Source organism: Ostrinia furnacalis, unplaced genomic scaffold, assembly GCF_004193835.3.
Source record: "Ostrinia furnacalis isolate ACB-3 unplaced genomic scaffold, ASM419383v2 OfSCF7013, whole genome shotgun sequence".
Lineage (NCBI taxonomy): Eukaryota > Metazoa > Arthropoda > Insecta > Lepidoptera > Crambidae > Ostrinia > Ostrinia furnacalis.
The window spans coordinates 825,961-846,419 of record NW_021137252.1 but is presented as its reverse complement, the minus strand read 5'-3'; the positions used below and the strand labels follow the sequence as shown (position 1 = coordinate 846,419).

Below are 20,459 nucleotides of genomic sequence, written 5' to 3'. Positions count from 1 at the left end.
TCTTGGCTTCCTTAATTCAATTTACAACCAAATACTGTTTTTAATTAAGTAGTATCATTTGCCGATTATAATGTTTTCATTTATTAATTGCATATCAATATAGTTGTTATTTAGTTGATTAATATTTGTTTAATGAAGCAATAAAGAGGCTGTCACATGTCTGTTATTATAAAAAGATATTTTAGATGTAATAATTTATTAATCAATAAAGTGTTGTAGGAAAGTTCTCGAGTGGCGACCACGGGCTGGAAGACGTAGCGTGGGCAGGCCTTCTACTAGGTGGACCGACGATCTGGTAAAGGTCGCGGGAAGAGCCTGGATGCGGGCAGCGCAGGACCGTTCTATAGGGAAAACCTTGGGGGAGGCCTTTGTCCAGCAGTGGACGTCATTTGGCTGAAACGAACGAACGAACGAACAATAAATTGTACCTTATTCAGAGTTTCAGCCAAATGAGGCTAAGGATTTCTACAACGACCGGTCCTACGCTACCCGCATCCAGGTACCTACTTCCCGCGACCTTTACCAGATCCTTTGTCCACCTAGTGGGAGGCCTGTCCACACTACCGGTTCTTATAAATATAAGTTTTGAAGCCACGATAGCCGAAAGGTGAAGGGGTCGGACTGGCCGACTCGTAATCAGGGGAACGCGGGTTCGGTCCCCGCCGCCGCTCGACTAAGTAGTAGTAATTTGTGTAATAACAAATAACTAATAATCTTTTTATTAAAAAAAAAGTAACAGGGTGGAGTCGACCAAACAAGAATAAATATTAATCTCCGAATAAATCGTCAGTTTTGACATAATTCCCATACTGAAACTGTCAATGTGTCAGTGGAGTTATTCTCGTATAAAAGTTTGGTCGAATCGGGCCTATGGAAAGCAAACTAATTTCAAATCTAAGGTTTAACTTCTAAGGTAGCCCCAAGAGGCTAGTACAAAATTGATACCCTCTTCTGAAAGGTAATGTTCGCCCTATCCCACCTACACCTGGCTTTATCCGGTCCGATCTAGTTTGAGCCAGTCTACACCCGTTTCTATTTTCAGATAAACCGGTTATTTATACGCAGAAAAAACCTTTTGATGATATTATACTTTGGGGCGATGTTGAAAGATATTTTGGATGTGGTGGAGCGGCGAGTTTCATTTGATATTTCAACTAGTATCTACTGTGAATATTTCTGTAAAGCTACCTACCAGGTTTTGATTTAATGCCAAACTCATTCGATTTGTCTCATATTTGTGGAACGTACTATGTTCATGATGAGTAGGGGAGACCCAGGAGAGTTGTGTCAATGTGGAGCTCGCAACAGCGCGTATTTGTTAGCTCAAGACATGAACCTCCTTCTGGCGCAGTAAATGGCGGGTAAATACGCGCACTGTTGCGAGCTCACTAGTAGTTAATAAGTTCCAAAAATCCAATGACAATGTCACAAATCTCCTCTGTCACGACTCTCCTCAGTCTCTCCTACCCAGAGTTTTATTTTAAAAGGATGCCAACGATTTTTTTATCCATAGCGAGGAAGATCTTGGCCTGTATCTCATTTGATGGTAAGTGATGATCAGGCCGAAGGTGGAAGCAAGCTTCACCCGGAATCCTCAACCACGGAGGAACTGGCTATCTTACCTCTAACTGCCGGAACACAACAATGCTATTAACATTGTTGTTATGGCGACAGACTTAGATAAGATGGTTTCAACTTTACCTTGTAACGTTCTACACCAACATAACTTACTCTAATTCAGCTCACCAATAGAGCGCACTCTGACCTTACCTTTGCAAATAAGCGAACTCTGCAGAACCTCCATTGTTATCTTACCAAGTTATTTGATAACCCTGGCAAAATATGGGGCACCCATGTTCACATGAACCTAAAATTTCGGGTACATTATAACGGTATCGTTTAGGCCCCGTTTCCACCAAGGCGAAGCGGAGCAGAGAAGTGTGAATAACTAATCAGATTGCAATATTTCCACATCTCTCCGCTCCGCTTAGGTGGAAATGGATAGCGCGGAGAAGAGAGAAGTGTCGCGCGGACTCATTTTTCTATAGAATTTGACAGCGGCGCCGGCGCTGATGTGAGGAGCGGAGCAGAGCCTGTGTGGATTGTGTTTTCCTTTCATAAACAGCAATAGACTAACAGCTGCAAACTTAACCTTCCCTGGTTGGGTTTTTATTGGCGGTCAAGCTGTAGATCCTGGCTACACAGGAGTTGCAGCGGCGGGAATGAGGGGGTGGGAATAGTACCGATAAAGACTGAAAGAGCTGACAGCTACGAACAGCACACACCTCCTCTCGTCTCCGCTCTTCTCCGCTCCGCTTTGGTGGAAATAGCCTGCCAGCTTTGCCGCACATCTTTTCTCGTCTCCGCTCCGCTTTGTTGGAAATATCCTGCATTTCCGCACGTCTCCGCTCCACTTTAGTGGAAAGCAGGCCTAATGCTATCGTTTATCTTACAAAGGTACCGCCACAAATCTCGCAAGGTCGGTGTGGAAACCCTATTATGTTCTGCACAATGGATAGTCCTGCGAGACTGTGAAATACTAAGTTATTTCGCTGTTATTTTGTCACTTGATATCTTTTGATAACATCTTTCTTGTTAGCAGTGGAATTACTGTGGCAAAAATGGAAGGAAAATAATGCCGTATCAACTAGATGAAGTCAAAAGTTATTTGGGTATTAGGGGTCTTCCCCACTGAGACATCCCGTTTATTGCGGGAACTATTTTTTGCAGGATCCCGTTTTGCTGTATAATTTAATATTAACATTCACACGAACATCCCGTTTGCAATGTCCCGCAAAAAACAAATCCGTTAGAATCTGGAACTCGATCAAGCACACTTATGTGTTTACACGACAGTCAAAAATTCGGGATGCTGCAAAAAACATTTCCTGTAAAAAACGGGAAATTGCTCTGTGGGAAAGAACCATAACGTCAACGTCCGTGTGGCATCTCTCTTATAAACTAAGGCTGAGTTGCACCATCTAAATTTGACCGTATTTTTAACGATAACGGGTGTTTTTGTACGGATTTTTGACATTTGTCAAAGTTAATGTAAGGTGGTGCAACTCAGCCTAAGTGTCAGGAAATATTGAACAAGTAGAAAAGGCCCCAAAAATTGATTTCGTTGGTTACTCTGATTCTGATAACGTCAGCATACACGACACACTATGACGTATCCACATTTAAAAGTATAATAGATGGACGCGCCGAAGACGACAAATTGATGACAGGATGATGGATGGACGAGCCTTCAGCACTTTGTCAGGGTATTTATACTAGCTGATGCCCGCGGGTTCGGTCGGCATAAACACAATTTTACTTTCAATCAACCACAATACGAAATCGTGAGCTCCCTACATACTTAAGCGGGGTGAGAGATGTGATACTGAACAAAGGATGGACGACCTCATAAAGGTAGCAGAAAGGCGCTGGATGCAGGCCGCTACCAACCGGTCCTCTCACCGCCTCTGTGGTCTAGTGGTAAGACCACCTGCTTCAGACGCCGAGGTCCCGGGTTCGATCCCCAGTGGGGGCAAATTTTTCTGATCGGTTTGGTTGGTGGTAGGGCTTGTTCAAAGTCCGCCTGGCTAGCTACCACCATCTTACCTAAGTCTGTCGCCATAACAACAATTTTAACAGCATTGTTGTGTTCTGGCAGTTAGAGGTAAGATAGCCAGTTCCTCTATGGTTGAGGATTCCGGGCGAAGCTCGCTTCCACCTTCGGCCTGATCATCACTTACCATCAGGTGAGATACAGGCCAAGAGCTTCCTCGTTGTGGAAAAAATAAAGTCGCCTTGGGCGAGGACCCTTAGTCGAAAATTTTATTAATTAGGAACTTTTTTCACATTATAGGAACCTTAACGATTGATGATTTACAATATTTAATTTTTATTAAAATCAACAAACTAAGTGGTGAAGCTAGTCCGTCCCTCCATCCATCAAAACTGGCTCGATCAATTTGTCGGCTCCGACAGATTCATTAATTACGCCTAAACATGGGCCTGTACTGTAATAGTATGTTAATGGGAAATATTGGGTTTTGACATAGCAATTTACGATGCGACAGTTTAGTAAACACTTTAATAGTTATTTTCCACAATAAATCTACAAAGTTGAAAGTATGACTCATTTTTTCAGACGAAATTAATAGAGATTTCATAATTATTATAACATCATAATGTGTTTAAAAAAAATACCTACCTACTTACTACTCGTAAATTATTATTAAACATCCCTATGACACTCACTGAAAATCATAATAATATAAAGGTATTTTTTTAAATCCGCGAGAGCATTTGGCATGTGAATTAGAAAATTTAGGCCCAGAACAGACGGTGAAACGCAACTGCAACGAAACTGAAACTGCTAGTTAGGTACTTTTGAGTTGCATCTAAGTTTCTGCCATAGCGTCCGTTGAGAGACCACACATGACGCGACCAGTTTGAAACTTTCAGTTTCAGTTTCATTCATCAGAATCATCAGAAAGTTGCAGTTTCATTGTAGTTGCATTTCACCGTCTGTTCTGGGCCTTACCTATCTTATGAAATTGAAATTATCGTTAGGGTTTTGATGGCTTAGCAAGCGTAAGGTTATCGAGCAGCCGATATTTTCCAATGTACACTACAATATGCTTGTCCTGTGATTGACTGGTAGACAATGCCACCCTGCATTAATTCCAACACTGTACATTACTTACTACGTACAAAAGTTTAAATAAATAAATTATAGTAATCAATCTCTTTTATTTAATCTACAATATACAAGACCGTGGTTCAAGTATACTATCGCCTTAGCAATACCTTTCTCCGCACAAAAACTCGGAAACGCTGCAGGAACGAACAATGAACATAGCGGGCACGCGATCCGTGACTGCAGTGCAACGGTTCCGATGATGCAGTAAACGCCTAGTTCATTCAAAACAACTCTGCTAACAACCCTTTGGTTGGATAGTTGACCCCAATAAAAATAATTATGCAATTTAATATTTTTAACTATGTGATGGCCTGGATACGGACAGCGCAGGACCGGTCCTTGGGGTAGGCCTTTGTCCAGCGGTGGACGTCATACGGCTGAAACGAACGAATTAAATGTAATACCTAGTTTCAAGACACATCTTTTTCTTAAAACATTTCATCCTATCCCAGAAAACCGAGTGTTTTTTCATTTTCCTGATATCAATTCATGATTAATTGAATTTTCAAACTGGTGACGTCATAGGTCCCCTTTGCCTTAAAACGTTAAAAAGTATACCTTAACTATCTCCTCTATGTAACAAAATAAGTGAAATATCCAGTTCCAAAGAAAATAGCTTCATACTTTTGTAGCAAGCAACAAAATATCTTCCATCCTAAAAATGTTGATGCTCCAAAATGAGAATACCTAAGCTTGACATGGACTATAAAATTTTAACTCCCATCTAGAAAATGTTGAGTACAGTCAGTGGAACGAAGTGCACGCCAACTGCACTTGCAATTTTGCTGTCATGAATCGTTTGTGTTACATGGCAGGCGTGAATCGACCAGATGGACTGAAAATACATGACATGTTAAGAAGTGATGACAGAATATCGACTTGCTAAGTCTGACATAGTTGTTGTAACAAACCTATGTTTTACCGCGTTTAAATAGAAGAGGTTTAAATTACTTCCACCTTTGGCTTGATCATCACTTTCCATCGGGTGAAATGTAAACTAAGAGTTGCTTTCGTCGTTGTGGATTAAAAAAAAACTTTTTTGCACAGCTTATAGAATCTAAACGATTAGGAACCTAATTAAGTATTTTTTTCTATTGGTTTGTTTTCTTAAACCTCTGAACTAAATTTTGAAAGGTTCAACCACATTTTTCATAAAGAAAAGACGAAAAAATTCACTCACATCCACCACTCAACCATTCGTTTTTAAATAAAATAAAAAAGATAATTTATTGGCGCATTACACTGGATATTGTCGTAATTAATCTTGTAAATCGCATATGAAAGTTGGTAACGACAAGTTTATTATCTACCAGAAGAATCGCTATGTAATAAACATCCTGTATGTCGATAAAATTATAAGTAAGCCTTTAGACCAATAACTTTCACCCTTTCTCTCTATTTACCTAAAGATGCGTTTATATGTGCAATTGAAATTGCTCAATCTAAAATTATAGAAAGATTTGATCGTTAAATTTGTTTGTATTGAATAGCCGGAACTACTGGACCGATACGAATAATTCTTTCACCATTAGACTCCTTCTTTATTTCTGATGAACAAAGGCGGTTCGAAATTCGCCGGTAGAGCCACAGAATAATAATAAGTACTTGGTAGAGCTAGCAGTGTAATTTTGTTTAAATACCTATCTCATCTTTAGGTACGCACTCTATTTTGATTACTTCTATGGAAAAGTTGATTTTATTTTAAGATTTTGCCTTCCAAATAAAAATATTGTTGAATTTGAGTAGTGTAATCAATTTGTTTGATCCATACTTAAACCGACAACCTCTATAAAAATAGCAAAAGGTTCACCCTAAGTTCTGCCAATATTGGTACAAAATCATATTATTATACATATTGGACTAAATTGATTAATAAATAAACAAAAGAATATGAAAAATTGCACATTCAACCGCATCTTTAGACTGTCTAGAGCAGGGGTGGCCAACCGGTCGATCGCGAATTCGCGATTCGCGACTATTAGTCCAGTCGATCTTGGCAAGGCAAAAAATACTACATAATTGTGTACTAAACTATGCTGTTTCATTTAAGATTTCAAGAAGTATGTAAGTGGTAGATCGCCCGGGGTTTCGTTAGTAAACAGTTGATCTTATGTCTAATCAAGTTGGTCACCCCTGGTCTAGAGTCTAGACTCTAGAGCTCTAAACATCGATAACTTATATAACAGTGCGTAGGTACACATAACTATGCAATTTTTGCTCCATTACGCAAACCGTTCTCATGTGCACGAGACTTATGACGCATTGTGCACTGATGCATGCATATGCATTAGATGGATAGCATAATAATGACATATACAATATACGGAAATCTAGATGCATTTCTTTGTATGGAATTTAATTGCGTTGTGTTTTTGTGACTAGCTGTTCCCGCGACTTCGTACGCGTGAAAATAGTTTGAATAATATTTTCCGTTTTTGTAACATTTTTCTATACTGCTCCGCCCCTATTGGTTGTAAGGTGATGTTATATAGCTTAAAGCCTTCCTCGATAAATGGGCTATCTAACAATAATTTAAAATCAAAATCAAAAATCAAAATCAAATCACTTTATTTGTAAAAATGTGGGTAAAAATGATGACAATTAATATGGAAAAAAGTACAAACACATTTACCATTACTGGCATACAAATATTTTATGGTATCGAATTAATATTAAAATGTCAAATTATAATATAAGTCAATACAATACAATTCAAATTAAATACAATAAAATACATAAGAATTCACATTCCAACTCATTATAATATTANTATTTTCTTCAAATTCGCATGAAACCACCCTTTTGATAATACCTATTCAACAAAAAAATAATCGTTCAAATTGATTTATAATCGGCGGAGATATTGCGTATAAAAAAGTTCATCCCCAATTTTCCACCCTTGGGGGTTGGTTTTTCTATTATTAAATTTAAATGGGACCACCCTTGAGGTATTACCTATACGCCGAAAAAAGATTTGTTCAAATCGGTTCATAATTGGCGGAGTTATCGCGTAACAAACATAGAAAAAAAAAAAAAAAAAAACATACGGGTCGAATTGAGAACCTCCTCCTTTTTTTTGAAGTCGGTTGAAAATGCATGCTTCGAAAATGTACATAGAGGGAAGGGATAGTAAATTTAGTTCCTTAAATTATAAAAAAAAATAAAACCGACTCCAAAAAACCTACACTAAAACGTAGAAAAATAATTACTACCNATGCATACTCCCCCGCGTCTTTCCTTAGACCTAGAATACCAATCTGCTAATGTAAAGCCATTTAATCTTAGATTAGATTCGTTTCCAGATTTTATAAATGTTTCCGAGAAACACAAAACATCGACCTTCCGCTGATCGTCTCGTAGAGAGTTTAAGGCTATTTGTACAATATCCTGTTTACCCAATATACCCGCTATATTTTGATGAAATACTCGAAGGTAGCCCCCGCTTTTATTTAACACGAAAAAACCTTTTTGTACTATTGTCTTTATTAGGTTTTTCTACTGGCAAGAAGTAGTCTAACAATGTAGTTTTCTTTTGTGTCGTGGGTTTCGTTAACGGAAGTATTGTTTCTAAGGGTGTAGAGGTATGACCTGAGCCCTTCACATGCAAACGATTATTTCCAGATATTGTGGTGTTATTCGTCAATATGCCGTAACCAGTGCACTTTGGCAAGTATGTAGTTAGTTGTTTTAATTCTAATAAAACATGGTTAAGTCCATGACTATTAAGTTTACCAGTTTTATATGAGAACATTTGAAGAGTTAAGTTTAGATTAGTATCATACAGAGTACCAAGGTCATGAGTTTGCATTTCCCTATATAACATATTATTGAAGTTTTCTACCCGACAATTGAATAACGTACTGCCGCAGATGTAACTAGGTGCGCATATTATGATGTTGGTATATAATTCTATTTTCTTTATTAAATCACAAATGTAGTACACTAATGTCTTATTGTCCCCTGATTCTTTAAAGTCTTTTTCACCAATGCAAACAACACAACAGTCCGCATTTGTAAAATTCTTTACTTTTTCTTCAATGTTAGAAAATAACTCTAAAATACCTGCTCCCGGCTTGCAGTAGTGACAATAGTTAAAAGTATTTCCAAACTGTTTAGATACAGAATTTACGTTAAATTTAAATGTGCTAATTAGAGCTAAATTTCTTTTTGTCAAGTTTTTACTCGATGTCTTCCTGTCGCATGTGTTTTCTAGGTAGGTGCTGTCTTGATTATTTTCCTTTGAGTAGTTGTCATAATTTGTGTCCAGAAGTTTGTCCTCCAGTGCTTTAATTTGTTGGTGAAGTACTTTTATTTCTTCCTTAGCATTTCGTAATTGATGTCCCAGATCACAAATTTTCCGTCGCATTGCTGACGTTATTTCATCTTTCATGTGGGATGGGGTTGACGTTGCCGATCTTGGAGAATTACATATTGATCGTCTGCCACGTCTTCCTCTTGATGGCGTATTGGTGGTGAAGTCAGATGTAAGAATATTTGCATCTATTGGCGCTTGACAAACTTCCTTTAGTACCTTTATTTCATTACTGAGCTTAGCTATTTGGTTTTTTAAGTCGTTATTTTCAATTATTGTATTTTCTAATTCATTTTGTGTGGTCATAAGGTTTATTTTGAGGTCAGCAATTTGTTCGTTAAGTTCCTTTATGTCGTATAGGTTAGTTGTCGTGAAGTCTTCGCTTCTTGAGAGTCGGTCAATTTCTGAATTTTCAGGAGTGCCTTCGTCATCAAAATCATAGGAGTCGCACATTACAGTTTCTTGTGAGTTATATTCAGGTACCTCTTTGGTTATGCTTGTCGTTTTTGATATTGTCTGTGTTTTTTTCCTTTTTGTTACGTTGGAAACTTCTGTGTTAGTACTTGAAGAGGCCGGTATATCGGGCTTCATCATTCTTGACTTCTGAGCACACACGTTGCATTTCAGTTTTAATTTATTTTCAGGTTTCATTATTTCGTATAATTTTTCCGAAAGGCCAATACAGTCAAAGTCATATATTTTCTTACACAGTGAACATATTACTGTGTCTCTTTCTTCTCGTTTGTTTTTGCACTTAGAGCATTTCACCATCTTTTGAAGCTTCGTACTCTTCTTGTGGTCCGACATTATAGTATTTGTATGATGTTAAAAATAAAATAAAAAAAATAAACACGAAACAATAATGTTCGAAGAGGAAAGAGAAGAAAAAAAAAATGCAAAAATATTCTTGACGCGTAGATTCGAACCCGCAGCGCTCACACTTTTGGGCAGGCCTCTAATACCCCGACACCAATCGACGTATACGCTTATGGGTGAAAAATAGCGTGTATTCAATAGTCCACAAAATTGTTCATATTTTTTGATTGCTGAGTAAAAGTTCAAAGGTCACGAACGGAATGTGACATTTATTTTCACTGTTTTGGTCGGTAGTATGAAGTTATTTTGATTGCACTTGCACTTTAACGATTTGTTTACACAAGATTTTGTTCCAAAATCACTGAAATCCAATTGAGTTGTGCTTTTCACTGTTCATCACTTTGCACCATTAGTTTATAGATGTGATTTTTACGCAATTTACACTTGCACTTTAACGTTTTGATTACAAAACATTTTGTTCAAAAATCATTGGAATCCGGTTGAATTGTACTTTTCACTGTTCATCACTTTGCACTATAGTTTATAGGAGTGTTTTTTACATAACTGAGTCAATAATGGACTGTTTATATGGTATTACGGGTTTAAAAGATCGCGCGCGTACGCTGGGGTTGTTGACCGCTCGGGCGGCGCGCGCGAGAATGAATGAATGAATTAATTTTTCAAATCGGTCCATTATTCCTGAGATTAGCGCGTTCAACCAAACAAACGAACTCTTCAGCTTTATAATATTAGTATAGTATAGATTGCATCGCGGAAACGTATTGTTTATAAAGTATAAATAAATAAATAAATCTTTGGACAATTTCACACAGCGCCAGCCAGCCCCAAAGTAAGCAACTTAATGCTTGTGTTATGGGTGCTAGCTTAACGGATATACTACTTATATACTTTTTTTTTTAAATACATACATCACACCCAGACCCGTCACAGAAATTAAAATTCATCATTTTAATTCCTGCCCGGCCGGGAATCGAACCCGGGACCTCTCGGCATAGTAGTCCGTTCTGAACCACTACACCAAACGGCCGACGCTAAAGTAAAAAAGTGCATTATACTTTCTGGAATAAATTCGTCGTCGTTATCGTCTAACCTACAGCTCCTGCTGTTTTTCATTATCGATATTAACACGGTAGATAAGAAACTTTAACTCTTCCTTGGATGTCGTAGAAGGCGACTATGGGACAAATATGCGAACATTATGAGGCTTTCCCAGCCCGTCTGACCAGTGTGTGGAGTGTCCAAATCTTCCATTTGCCTCTAAAAGTTAGCCACTAGAGACCAAATCTTCTTTTTCTTATCGTGTCGACATCGACAATAAACCTACACAGTGTCAGCCCAAAACTCCGCTACAAGAGTGGCGTTGTCAGCAGCATTCATTAAAACCTCCTGCGTGCAGTTGCTCGGGCACTCAGGGCACGACACCATGTGTTTCATCGATTGGGGAAGAAAACCGCACCTGTAATCTATGTTTGAGCCATCCAAGAATCCCCACCTGACCAGATTGTCCTTACTACGGCCAATCTGTGTCCGAAGTCTACCTTAAGACTTCTATTTATAGACCAAATGACCTGATGTCATGATAGTGATGATGACGATGAAACCAATAGATACCGGTGACATGCGACCACAGATCCCAGAAACTAAAGGGAGATGCGACAAGGGGGCGGGGCCGGTGTCGCAGCAATATGCCCAAAAATAGAACACATTGCTCGTCTCAGCAACGATGACAGCAGCGACGTCATAATGTAAACAGTTTACATTGCTTGCGTAGTACTAAAGATTATTCGAACATTGAGCACTGATACCGCAGTGTATAATGAGTACATGTTTTGATTACTTTGAGTGTGCGAATTTCTAATGCGACACTGAGTTTGTTGACATCTCTCTACATCTCTATGAATACGACACAATATTTTACTAATAACAATGTGTTTAGTAGAAACTTTTCCTTAAAGACTGGAACGAAGAAAATGCTGTATAAATATAAATAAATAGATAGCTAAAGCAAGAAACATCGGGAAAACTCTATAAATGAAACCAAAATGCTATGCAACAATTATCCTTACGAACGTAGAAGAATACTCAAACTTGACAAAAATGTTTTTACGAAGTTACACAAAAACTCAATTTCCATTGAAAACAATACCGCAAAGTTATAATGGGGCGTTTAATTTTTTTGCCAACTGATTAAATTTGCGAAAGCTATTTCGGACGTCGAAGGAAAAATCGTTGTTGAAAAGTAGGAGTAAGCAATATAAAACCAATTGCAAGTGGGCAATTTGTGAAAGACAACAAGGAGGTATAAAATTGGAAAAACCGTGAATATTTTAAAGGATACGGGAAGATTTTAACCGCCTNGGTTGGTGGTAGGGCTTGTTCTAAGTCCGCCTGGCTAGCTACCACCATCTTACCTAAGTCTGTCGCCATAACAACAATGTTAACAGCATTGTTGTGTTCCGGCAGTTAGAGGTAAGATAGCCAGTTCCTCCGTGGTTGAGGATTCCGGGTGAAGCTCGCTTCCACCTTCGGCCTGATCATCACTTACCATCAGGTGAGATACAGGCCAAGAGCTTCCTCGTTGTGGATAAAAAAAAAAAAAAAAAAAAGATATAATCAAATCTTTCAATAGTTACAAAGTTAAGTTACATTGTTTTTGGGACACATCAGGAAACGAAACCTAAGACAGAGAGCATTTTAGCTTTAAAAATCTTATGTTACATGATTTTTTTTATCCTAGCAGTCAAGCAAGATCTTAGCTACACAGGAGTTGCAGCGCTGGGAACGAGAGGTGGTAATAGTGCCGTTATACCTTTCAAAATCATTACAAGAGTAAAAAAATCTGCGTAACTGTGTATAGTATATACAGGGTGGAAACGATAAGAGATCTCATTCGATTATTTCTAAACTATACAAGATATCAAAAAATTGATTACTAATCCTGAAAGTACTTCACAAGCTCTATCCAACGGTACCAATATCTAATATTGGTATCGTTGGATAGAACTCGTGAAGCACTTTCAGGATCTGTAACCAGTTTTTGAATATCTTGTATAGTTTTTAAAATTATGTGGTTTTACTAAATGTATGGAAGCTGAATACCGCAGTGTCTCAAGTCAAAAGTGTTTGACCAGTGTGTGTTGCCAGTGATGGTGTATGGCTCTGAGACGTGGTCGCTTACTATGGGCCTCATAAGAAGGCTCAAGGTCACCCAAAGAGCGATGGAGCGTGCTATGCTCGGAGTTTCCCTGCGTGATCGAATCAGAAATGAGGAGATCCGTAGGAGAACCAGAGTGACTGACATAGCCCGCAGAATCGCTAAAATCAAGTGGCAGTGGGCGGGGCACATAGCTCGAAGAGCTGATGGCCGCTGGGGCAGGAAAGTTCTTGAGTGGCGACCACGAGCTGGAAGATGTAGCGTGGGCAGGCCTCCCACTAGGTGGACCGACGATCTGGTGAAGGTCGCGGGGAGTACCTGGATGCAAGCGGCGCAAGACCGGTCTTTGTGGAAATCCTTGGGGGAGGCCTTTGTCCAGCAGTGGACGTCTTTCGGCTGAAACGAACGAACGAACGATGGAAGCTGGAAACATTGAATTTTCGGATAGATCCAGTTTATTCTGTAACTTATTATTGGTACCGTTTGAAAGAGCTTGTGAAGCACTTTCAGAATCAGTAATCAGTTTCTCGATATCTTGTATAGTTTAGAAATAATCGAGTGAGATCACTTATCGTTTCCACCCTGTATAGTTAATGAGACTCAGACACAAAAAGGGAAAGAAATATCAAATGTACTTAACTTATTACGTCTGATATTTCTCTTTCAGACATTTTAATGAAAAAAGAAAACAATGGCACGACAACGGATTACTACGCCCGAAACGTTTCCTGTAACGAGATTCTCTTTTATTACAAGGGAAATTTCAAATTTGACCTTAAAATTAAAATCACAGAGCCGACTGTACCGGCCTCTTAAGCTCTTAATACAGTCGGAACGCGAAACGAATGAGTTTTTCATGTAAATTAACCCAGCGGAGATTTGATGAAATTACCCGGAGAAGTTCTGAGTGACAAAGACTGACTAATTTCTTGAAATAGCTTGATTATTGTAGGTAAGTACGAGTACTGCTCGTAGTAAGTAATAATATAGGGAGTTAATGCAATTTTCATTAAAGATATGCCCGTTTTCACCATCAATCTCTAATACAGGGTGTTGATTTCAATACCCGCCATATTTAGGGAGTTGATTAAGTAGCTTATTCTGATCACGAATCAGCAAAAAAACTGACTTCAAATTTTTTTTTAATTATATTTTAAATATCTGCGATTTCCATAATCGACCACTACAGTGCAGAATAGTCCCCCAACGCAAACGGCGCGCGGCGCTCACCCGGTGACCCGGGCAAGCGCTGCGCCCCCCGTCCCGCGCCCCACTACCCGCGCTCGCCCATGAGTCAGTCAACTATCAGCCACAATCAGCTGTGAGTTCAACGACGACTACTTGACGGAGCCTAATCCAAATCTACCCTAAAAATGTAATGAGTAAATTAGTTACTTACACCTTATCACGTTACGAGTTTATTTTTTGTTCTAAAAACTAATTAATTAAGTAGGTCTTTAATAAAAAAACCTTTTACACGAATTTGCTTCCTTCCGCAAAATAAAATTTTTTACAGAAGCTACATTTTTTTTTTAAAATAATAACGTAATTTAATTTCTATCGGCGTTTAATTTAAATTCCCTGAACGACTGTTAGGCTGTTAGTTAGGTTCAGGTTAAACTTCCATTCTTCATAACTTACATAAAATAATTCATCATCATGTTCGTGATTATTTTAAATGAACTTAATTTCATTACTTACACGAAATAACTATCAAAATGTATTGATATTCTTATCGTTTTAATAATAACGATTGAGCTACTACAAATCATTTGCATTTGAGTATTTTGGAAGCTTGCTATAAGAGCATTAATTATGATAGGACGGATCTTTAGTTAACAAAGATCTTCGGTCATCGAATGTGCAAATTTGCGATTTTTGATTGTTTTCTCGTGCGGTTTTGAGTAGTTAGTGTGTGAACGTGTGATAGTGAGTGTGGTAATAGTGAGTGAGTGTTAGGAATATGCCTAACCATACGTACAGTGCTCGTGAGTAGATACGTAAACATGGTTTACTGTTACGGGAGGGCACGTGGAAACGCATCTGAAGTCGCATCGGTAAGTACCTAACTCTAAACTTAAAGGACATTCCTTTTTAATGTAGGAAGTGAATAATCTGGTAATTTTGTGTAGAAAATACTCCCGCCGTCGCGGTAGGTAGTGGCGGAAAGCGCTCCAATACACTCACACACACATAGGAACCAGCAAACTAATTTAACACGAACTTTAACTTTAGTTAGTCAAAGAAAAATACCTATTTACACTACCAACTTTACGTATCCTTCAGTAGACTATCCAACATGATAAGCGAGCGATCCGCGTAGCTCGATGGGTGCCCGTGCCACAGTAAACGTATATTGCATTATTGCGAGCCATAGTACAGTTGATGTTGCACGGAAAATATTCGCTAAAAATTCCACTTTCGTTTGTAATTTATTTTTTGGTGGATAATGCGTTTATGTAAGTCATAATATATCACCTAAATAAATATGGCGAGTATTGAAATCAACACCCTGTATAAGATTTTAACTTTCGCGTTCCATTTCAACTAAAATCACTAGTCTGGTTGTGACTTGTGACCACGGCTGCACAGCATAGCAGCCGAAACGTCAAGCCGTGAGTACATTCCGTGTCTTACCATTTTAATCAATAATTTTAACAAATAAATTCTAATTTTTAAGTGACCCCTATGGTAACACATAACAGGAATTTTCTTTTCATAGGGGTCACTTAAAAATCAGGGATTGGTGGTGGAAACGGGCATTAGAGTGTTTTTCATACAAGTATTTATTGAATGCGTGGAAAACTCACGCGGGGTAATTCATCCACACGATTTTAAAAACACCCTTATTGCTAAAACTAGCGGCCGCCCGTGACTTCGTACGTGTGGATCCCGTTTTACCCCCTTAGGGGTGGAGTTTCGTAAAATCCTTTCTTAGTGGATGCCTACGTCATAACATCTACCTGCATGCCAAATTTCAGCCCGAGCCGTCTAGTGGTTTGGGCAGTGCGTTGATAGATCACTATGTCAGTCAGTCAGTCAGTCATCTTTGAGTTAAACATATATTTATAGATTATATTCTATTTGTTTCTAATTTTTTTTTTCACATTATAATATCATAATCTGTGGACTTTTTGTGATGCTTTGAGAATGTGAGCATTATAATGTAAAAATGACATTTTTATGTATAATAAAAAATCTTGACTAACAGAATAAAGTGCTGTGAATTACCTATTTGCACACGACAGCACATCAGGCTACCCATTTTTTTATGCAAACTCGCCCCTATTACAGCTGCACAAGAACCCACAGTGGTTACCTTGTCGTTCCGTCGATGTACATAACAAAGTGACAGTGCCTAGTGCGTGTCTCTATGTTGATATATGTCATTATCAGTCATTGGAGTGATAGACTTATTATTTATGTACTCTTCACGTCGTTAACGCCACTTTTACTTTAGTTGCGTTTCCTTGGTGTTTATACTATAGATAATTTAATTGTATATGAGAGCCATGGCAAAGCAAGGTATATGTATAAAGAAGGAATACTTTTCATTAAATTTGTATCCAAATAGAAACAATATTTTGTTAATTTTGCGTGTCTAATATTTTCAATCATGCGTATGTGCGCATGTTATTCGTAAAATTTCTAAATAGTAGGTATTTTTATTCGTAAAATGTGTAGGAAGTCGTTGTAGAGTTTAACTTCTTGATAGACTTAAATAAATATTCAAATATTTTGATAGTCGCTTTTTCGTTGGCATTGGGACAAGTCCCATAAGTGGAACACAAAATGGCTTTAAAATTCCAATTCTCTTAAAGCTTACTTAAGCAATCCCTCAGATATGGCTCGGAGCCAGCTCATCTCGTAATGCTCGGGTGGTTGCCAACCAGAAACTTAAGGTAATGGTTATTATTTCCGTAATATAGACTAGCGGCCGCCCGCGACTTCGCACGCGTGGATCCCGTTTTACCCCCTTAGGGGTGGAGTTTCGTAAAATCCTTTCTTAGCGGATACCTACGTCATAACATCTACCTGCATGCCAAATTTCAGCCCGATCCATCCAGTGGTTTGGGCTGTGCGTTGATAGATCACTATGTCAGTCTGTCAGTCAGTTAGTACTGATATGTTTTTACTACATCCAGGAAGTTATTGACCTGATCTCACTTACCTGTTCTATCGTTGCTTCGGGATCTCTTTACTGCCTTCTGTAGTTTTTCCAAGTTTATTCATTCTTTTACAAATACTATTTATATCTGACTGCTTTAATTAAAAAAATACAAAATCGAAGGCCCTTCCGCTTCCTCAAAATTAAAAATAATCTGGGAACATTTTCCTCTAATGAAATAGGTACTGTTTTTGTATTGTTTTTATATTATACATAGATAACAGGAAAAACCTACTTTTGTTTTTAAGCATGAGGTAAAAGTATCTCAATAATTATTGTAAAAAATAACGAACAAAATATGAATGGATGAACGGAAAACTGAAAGTACGTTGATTAATTAAATAAAGCACCGGGCTCAATATCGACCCCTGAGGCACACCAATAATCATAATCATAATCATTTATTTATTGCTTCATAAGTGTACATAGGTGGTGATCTTAAACTTAGTCTCAACTTATGACCCTGTAAGGGTGTTGCAAATCTTGTATCATAGGTACATTACTAAATATTCTACAATAGTTAGTAATAATTAATATTGATAAATTATAAAATTAATTAGTTTACATAATTGACGACGTTAAAAAAGAATATTCAGACATCTTTAAGCATTTGTCTTACCAACTAAAGAAAATGACAACGATAATTATCGTTAATTAATGCAAAACCCAAAGTTGCTAGGACTCCTTAGGGAACCCAACTAAGGCCATATTAATTACTAGGAAAGCACTTTGACGTCATTAGGAGCTAATTAAAGAATTTGGCTTCAGTTTCATCTAATTATTGGGAAGGTGTCACCCCTAAGGGTCGTCGACGTCAATATAGGGGGTGGAGGTTACAGATAAGATGGAAATCTATTATCTTTTGTTTTATCGTACTACCTTTCTGCTTGGAGAATTATAAAATATATACTCTTGCATTAAACCTTCTTCAAGATTTTACCGTCGGTCCAAGTCGCTCGAAAAAAAAAAACAATCAGTTGTTTTAAGTGACGGGCTGATTTTTCAATCGCCGGTTAACTTTTAACTGAAGATTAAAATTAACCTAATTCCCATACTGACCCGCATAACATTATCTGGGTAAATGTTTCTGTAGCTCAATGGTAAAAGCAGTCACCACAGTCAGTTAACTAGATGAATATACTCGTAAATGCTAAAATCCAACTAACTATATGAGATAAGACATAAGTTTGTGAATTCTGAATACCTTCGCAATGAGGGTTTTCGCGATTGAAAAATCCGCCAGATGGCAATACGTAGACGTGAGGTTCAAATGCTGCATGATTGGTTATATTTGACATGACATTGACAGATATGTTAAAATCCACCAATCACGCAGAAGTCAGACCCTACATCCACGTCCCGCCATCTGGCGGATTTTTCAATCGCGAAAACCCTCATTAATATCTCACAGATTGTGAAATGCCTTGATATGATTTTTCTTAATAAAACCGACTGCTTCAGGCAATCACCAGGCGAAAGGTCGTAGGTTTTTCATCTAAGTCAGTATATTTCGTATTTTATATAACAACATTTTTCAGGACCCAAATTAAGATCTGGAACTTTTTGATGAGTTACAACACAAAGGTTTTCTGACTTAGTTTAGCTATAAGATAAAGCCTAGATGGATAGTCTTTATTTATTATTATTTATTATTTATTTATTCATGAATAGAACGGTAGTACCAATTACACTATTCTTTATGCAAACGTTTCGTCAAAATTATTAATCTATGGTTTAGAGGTATTTCTATGGGCTATTATCTTCTTTACGGCAATCCAGCGCTGGACCTAAGTCTTCCACAAGGGTCATCAATTAGTCCATCTTTAAATAATATTCATGAAAACATTGAAAAGTGAAAATTAACAATTATTAGTTCAACGGTACGTATAAACAATTTCTTAAAATTCAATAAAGTTTTACACGTGTTTTCACATTAATGAAGGTAAAAGTTATAAATACACGCGTCTACTTGACGCAAGTAAATAAAGGTTAAAGGCTCTTTTTCTCGAAAGCAGCTTAATGAACTCATTAAAAAGTAAATTATACTTAAACGTGGGATGTTGTTCTGTACAATGTTAAATAATTAATTTTGTCTTTGTCGTCCAGGTATATACCTACGTGAAAAAGTCTACGTTTTAATTTATTAAAAAGATAACTTAACAAAATGCACAGACAAGAATTATCTGACCACCCACGCGTAATTTATTGACAGAAAAAACAATAGACGCGCGTTTATTTTTCTTTCGTTATGGCTAAAGTGACGAAAATAATTGTTACTGCCAAGTTTTCAGAGCTAATTAGATTTAAAAAATTACTTAACCTATTTAGAAATAAGAACGCATTGTTTAAAATATAAATTAAGAATAATATTTTTTTACATTACTTATAAATGGCCAGCAAAACAAACTGGCATTTATTAAAAAGGTAATTTCCTTTGCTACTGTGAAATAACATTGAAAAAGTATTTTTATTTACCTCGATGTAAAAATACTTGTTATTCCTCTAAAAAGGACGGTCCATTTCTGTTATTTGATTATCTGTATCCCAATCGCTGTCAATGGAACCCGTCGAAAACATCAAACTCTACTTTTTAAAAACAAAAAAAGCAAAGGCATAATCAATTACAGCTTACCTATAGCCGACACTGCCAGCAGCATCACAATAAGGGTGTAGTATCGCGTCATTTTCCAGATCACTGTGGCGCGGTTAGAATGTCATGGCGCGTACGGCCCGGGCGAGCGCTCGTCGCGGTCTGGACTCCCCTCTACCACCCGGGACGCCGCTGGGGAAGTAAGGCGGGCCATTCGCGGCACGATGGATAATGGGGTGCGATTTTGTCGCGCGAAAATCCGCTGTGATTTTCATGTAAACGTTGTAAAGAAGAAACATTTAGATAACATTATTGCATATTACAGGTACAGAATATTACAATAGTAAAGAGATTCAACTCTTCACAAAGAAAATCCACCTTCTGGTGAAGACACAAGTCAAGTTAAATGATACTGAATCTGGATGGATTAAATTGAAAACGAAATCAAAACATGATTTCGCACTTCATAAACATTGCATTGCGTGTAGTTATGCAGTCAGTTGATTAATACTGTTAGTCATAAATGAATAGTTGTGTGAATGTGAATAGATTGTGTGTTTAAGATTACTTACTGTATGGATTAGAACTCTGAATCAATTGTTTATAGGAGAGAGTCATGGGTTCGAGTCCTATCAGAGTCAGTTAATTATCATAAAAAAATATTCACCACATACTAATAAAATAACCAAAAATTTAATTCTATTG

The 20,459-nt window shown here is 37.6% G+C and overlaps 1 protein-coding gene across 1 annotated transcript in view; it reads right to left on the bottom strand.

Moving 5' to 3' along the window:
* The window catches only part of Hasp (Hig-anchoring scaffold protein), a 140,302-nt gene extending 120,399 nt beyond the window's left edge, over positions 1 to 19,903 (bottom strand). The window contains exon 1 of the mRNA XM_028318794.1: positions 19,797 to 19,903. Within this exon, the coding sequence (XP_028174595.1) occupies positions 19,797 to 19,848 (52 nt within the window). The 5' untranslated portion in view covers positions 19,849 to 19,903. The remainder of the gene's footprint in view (positions 1 to 19,796) is intronic.
* Positions 19,904 to 20,459: the final 556 nt, after the last annotated feature.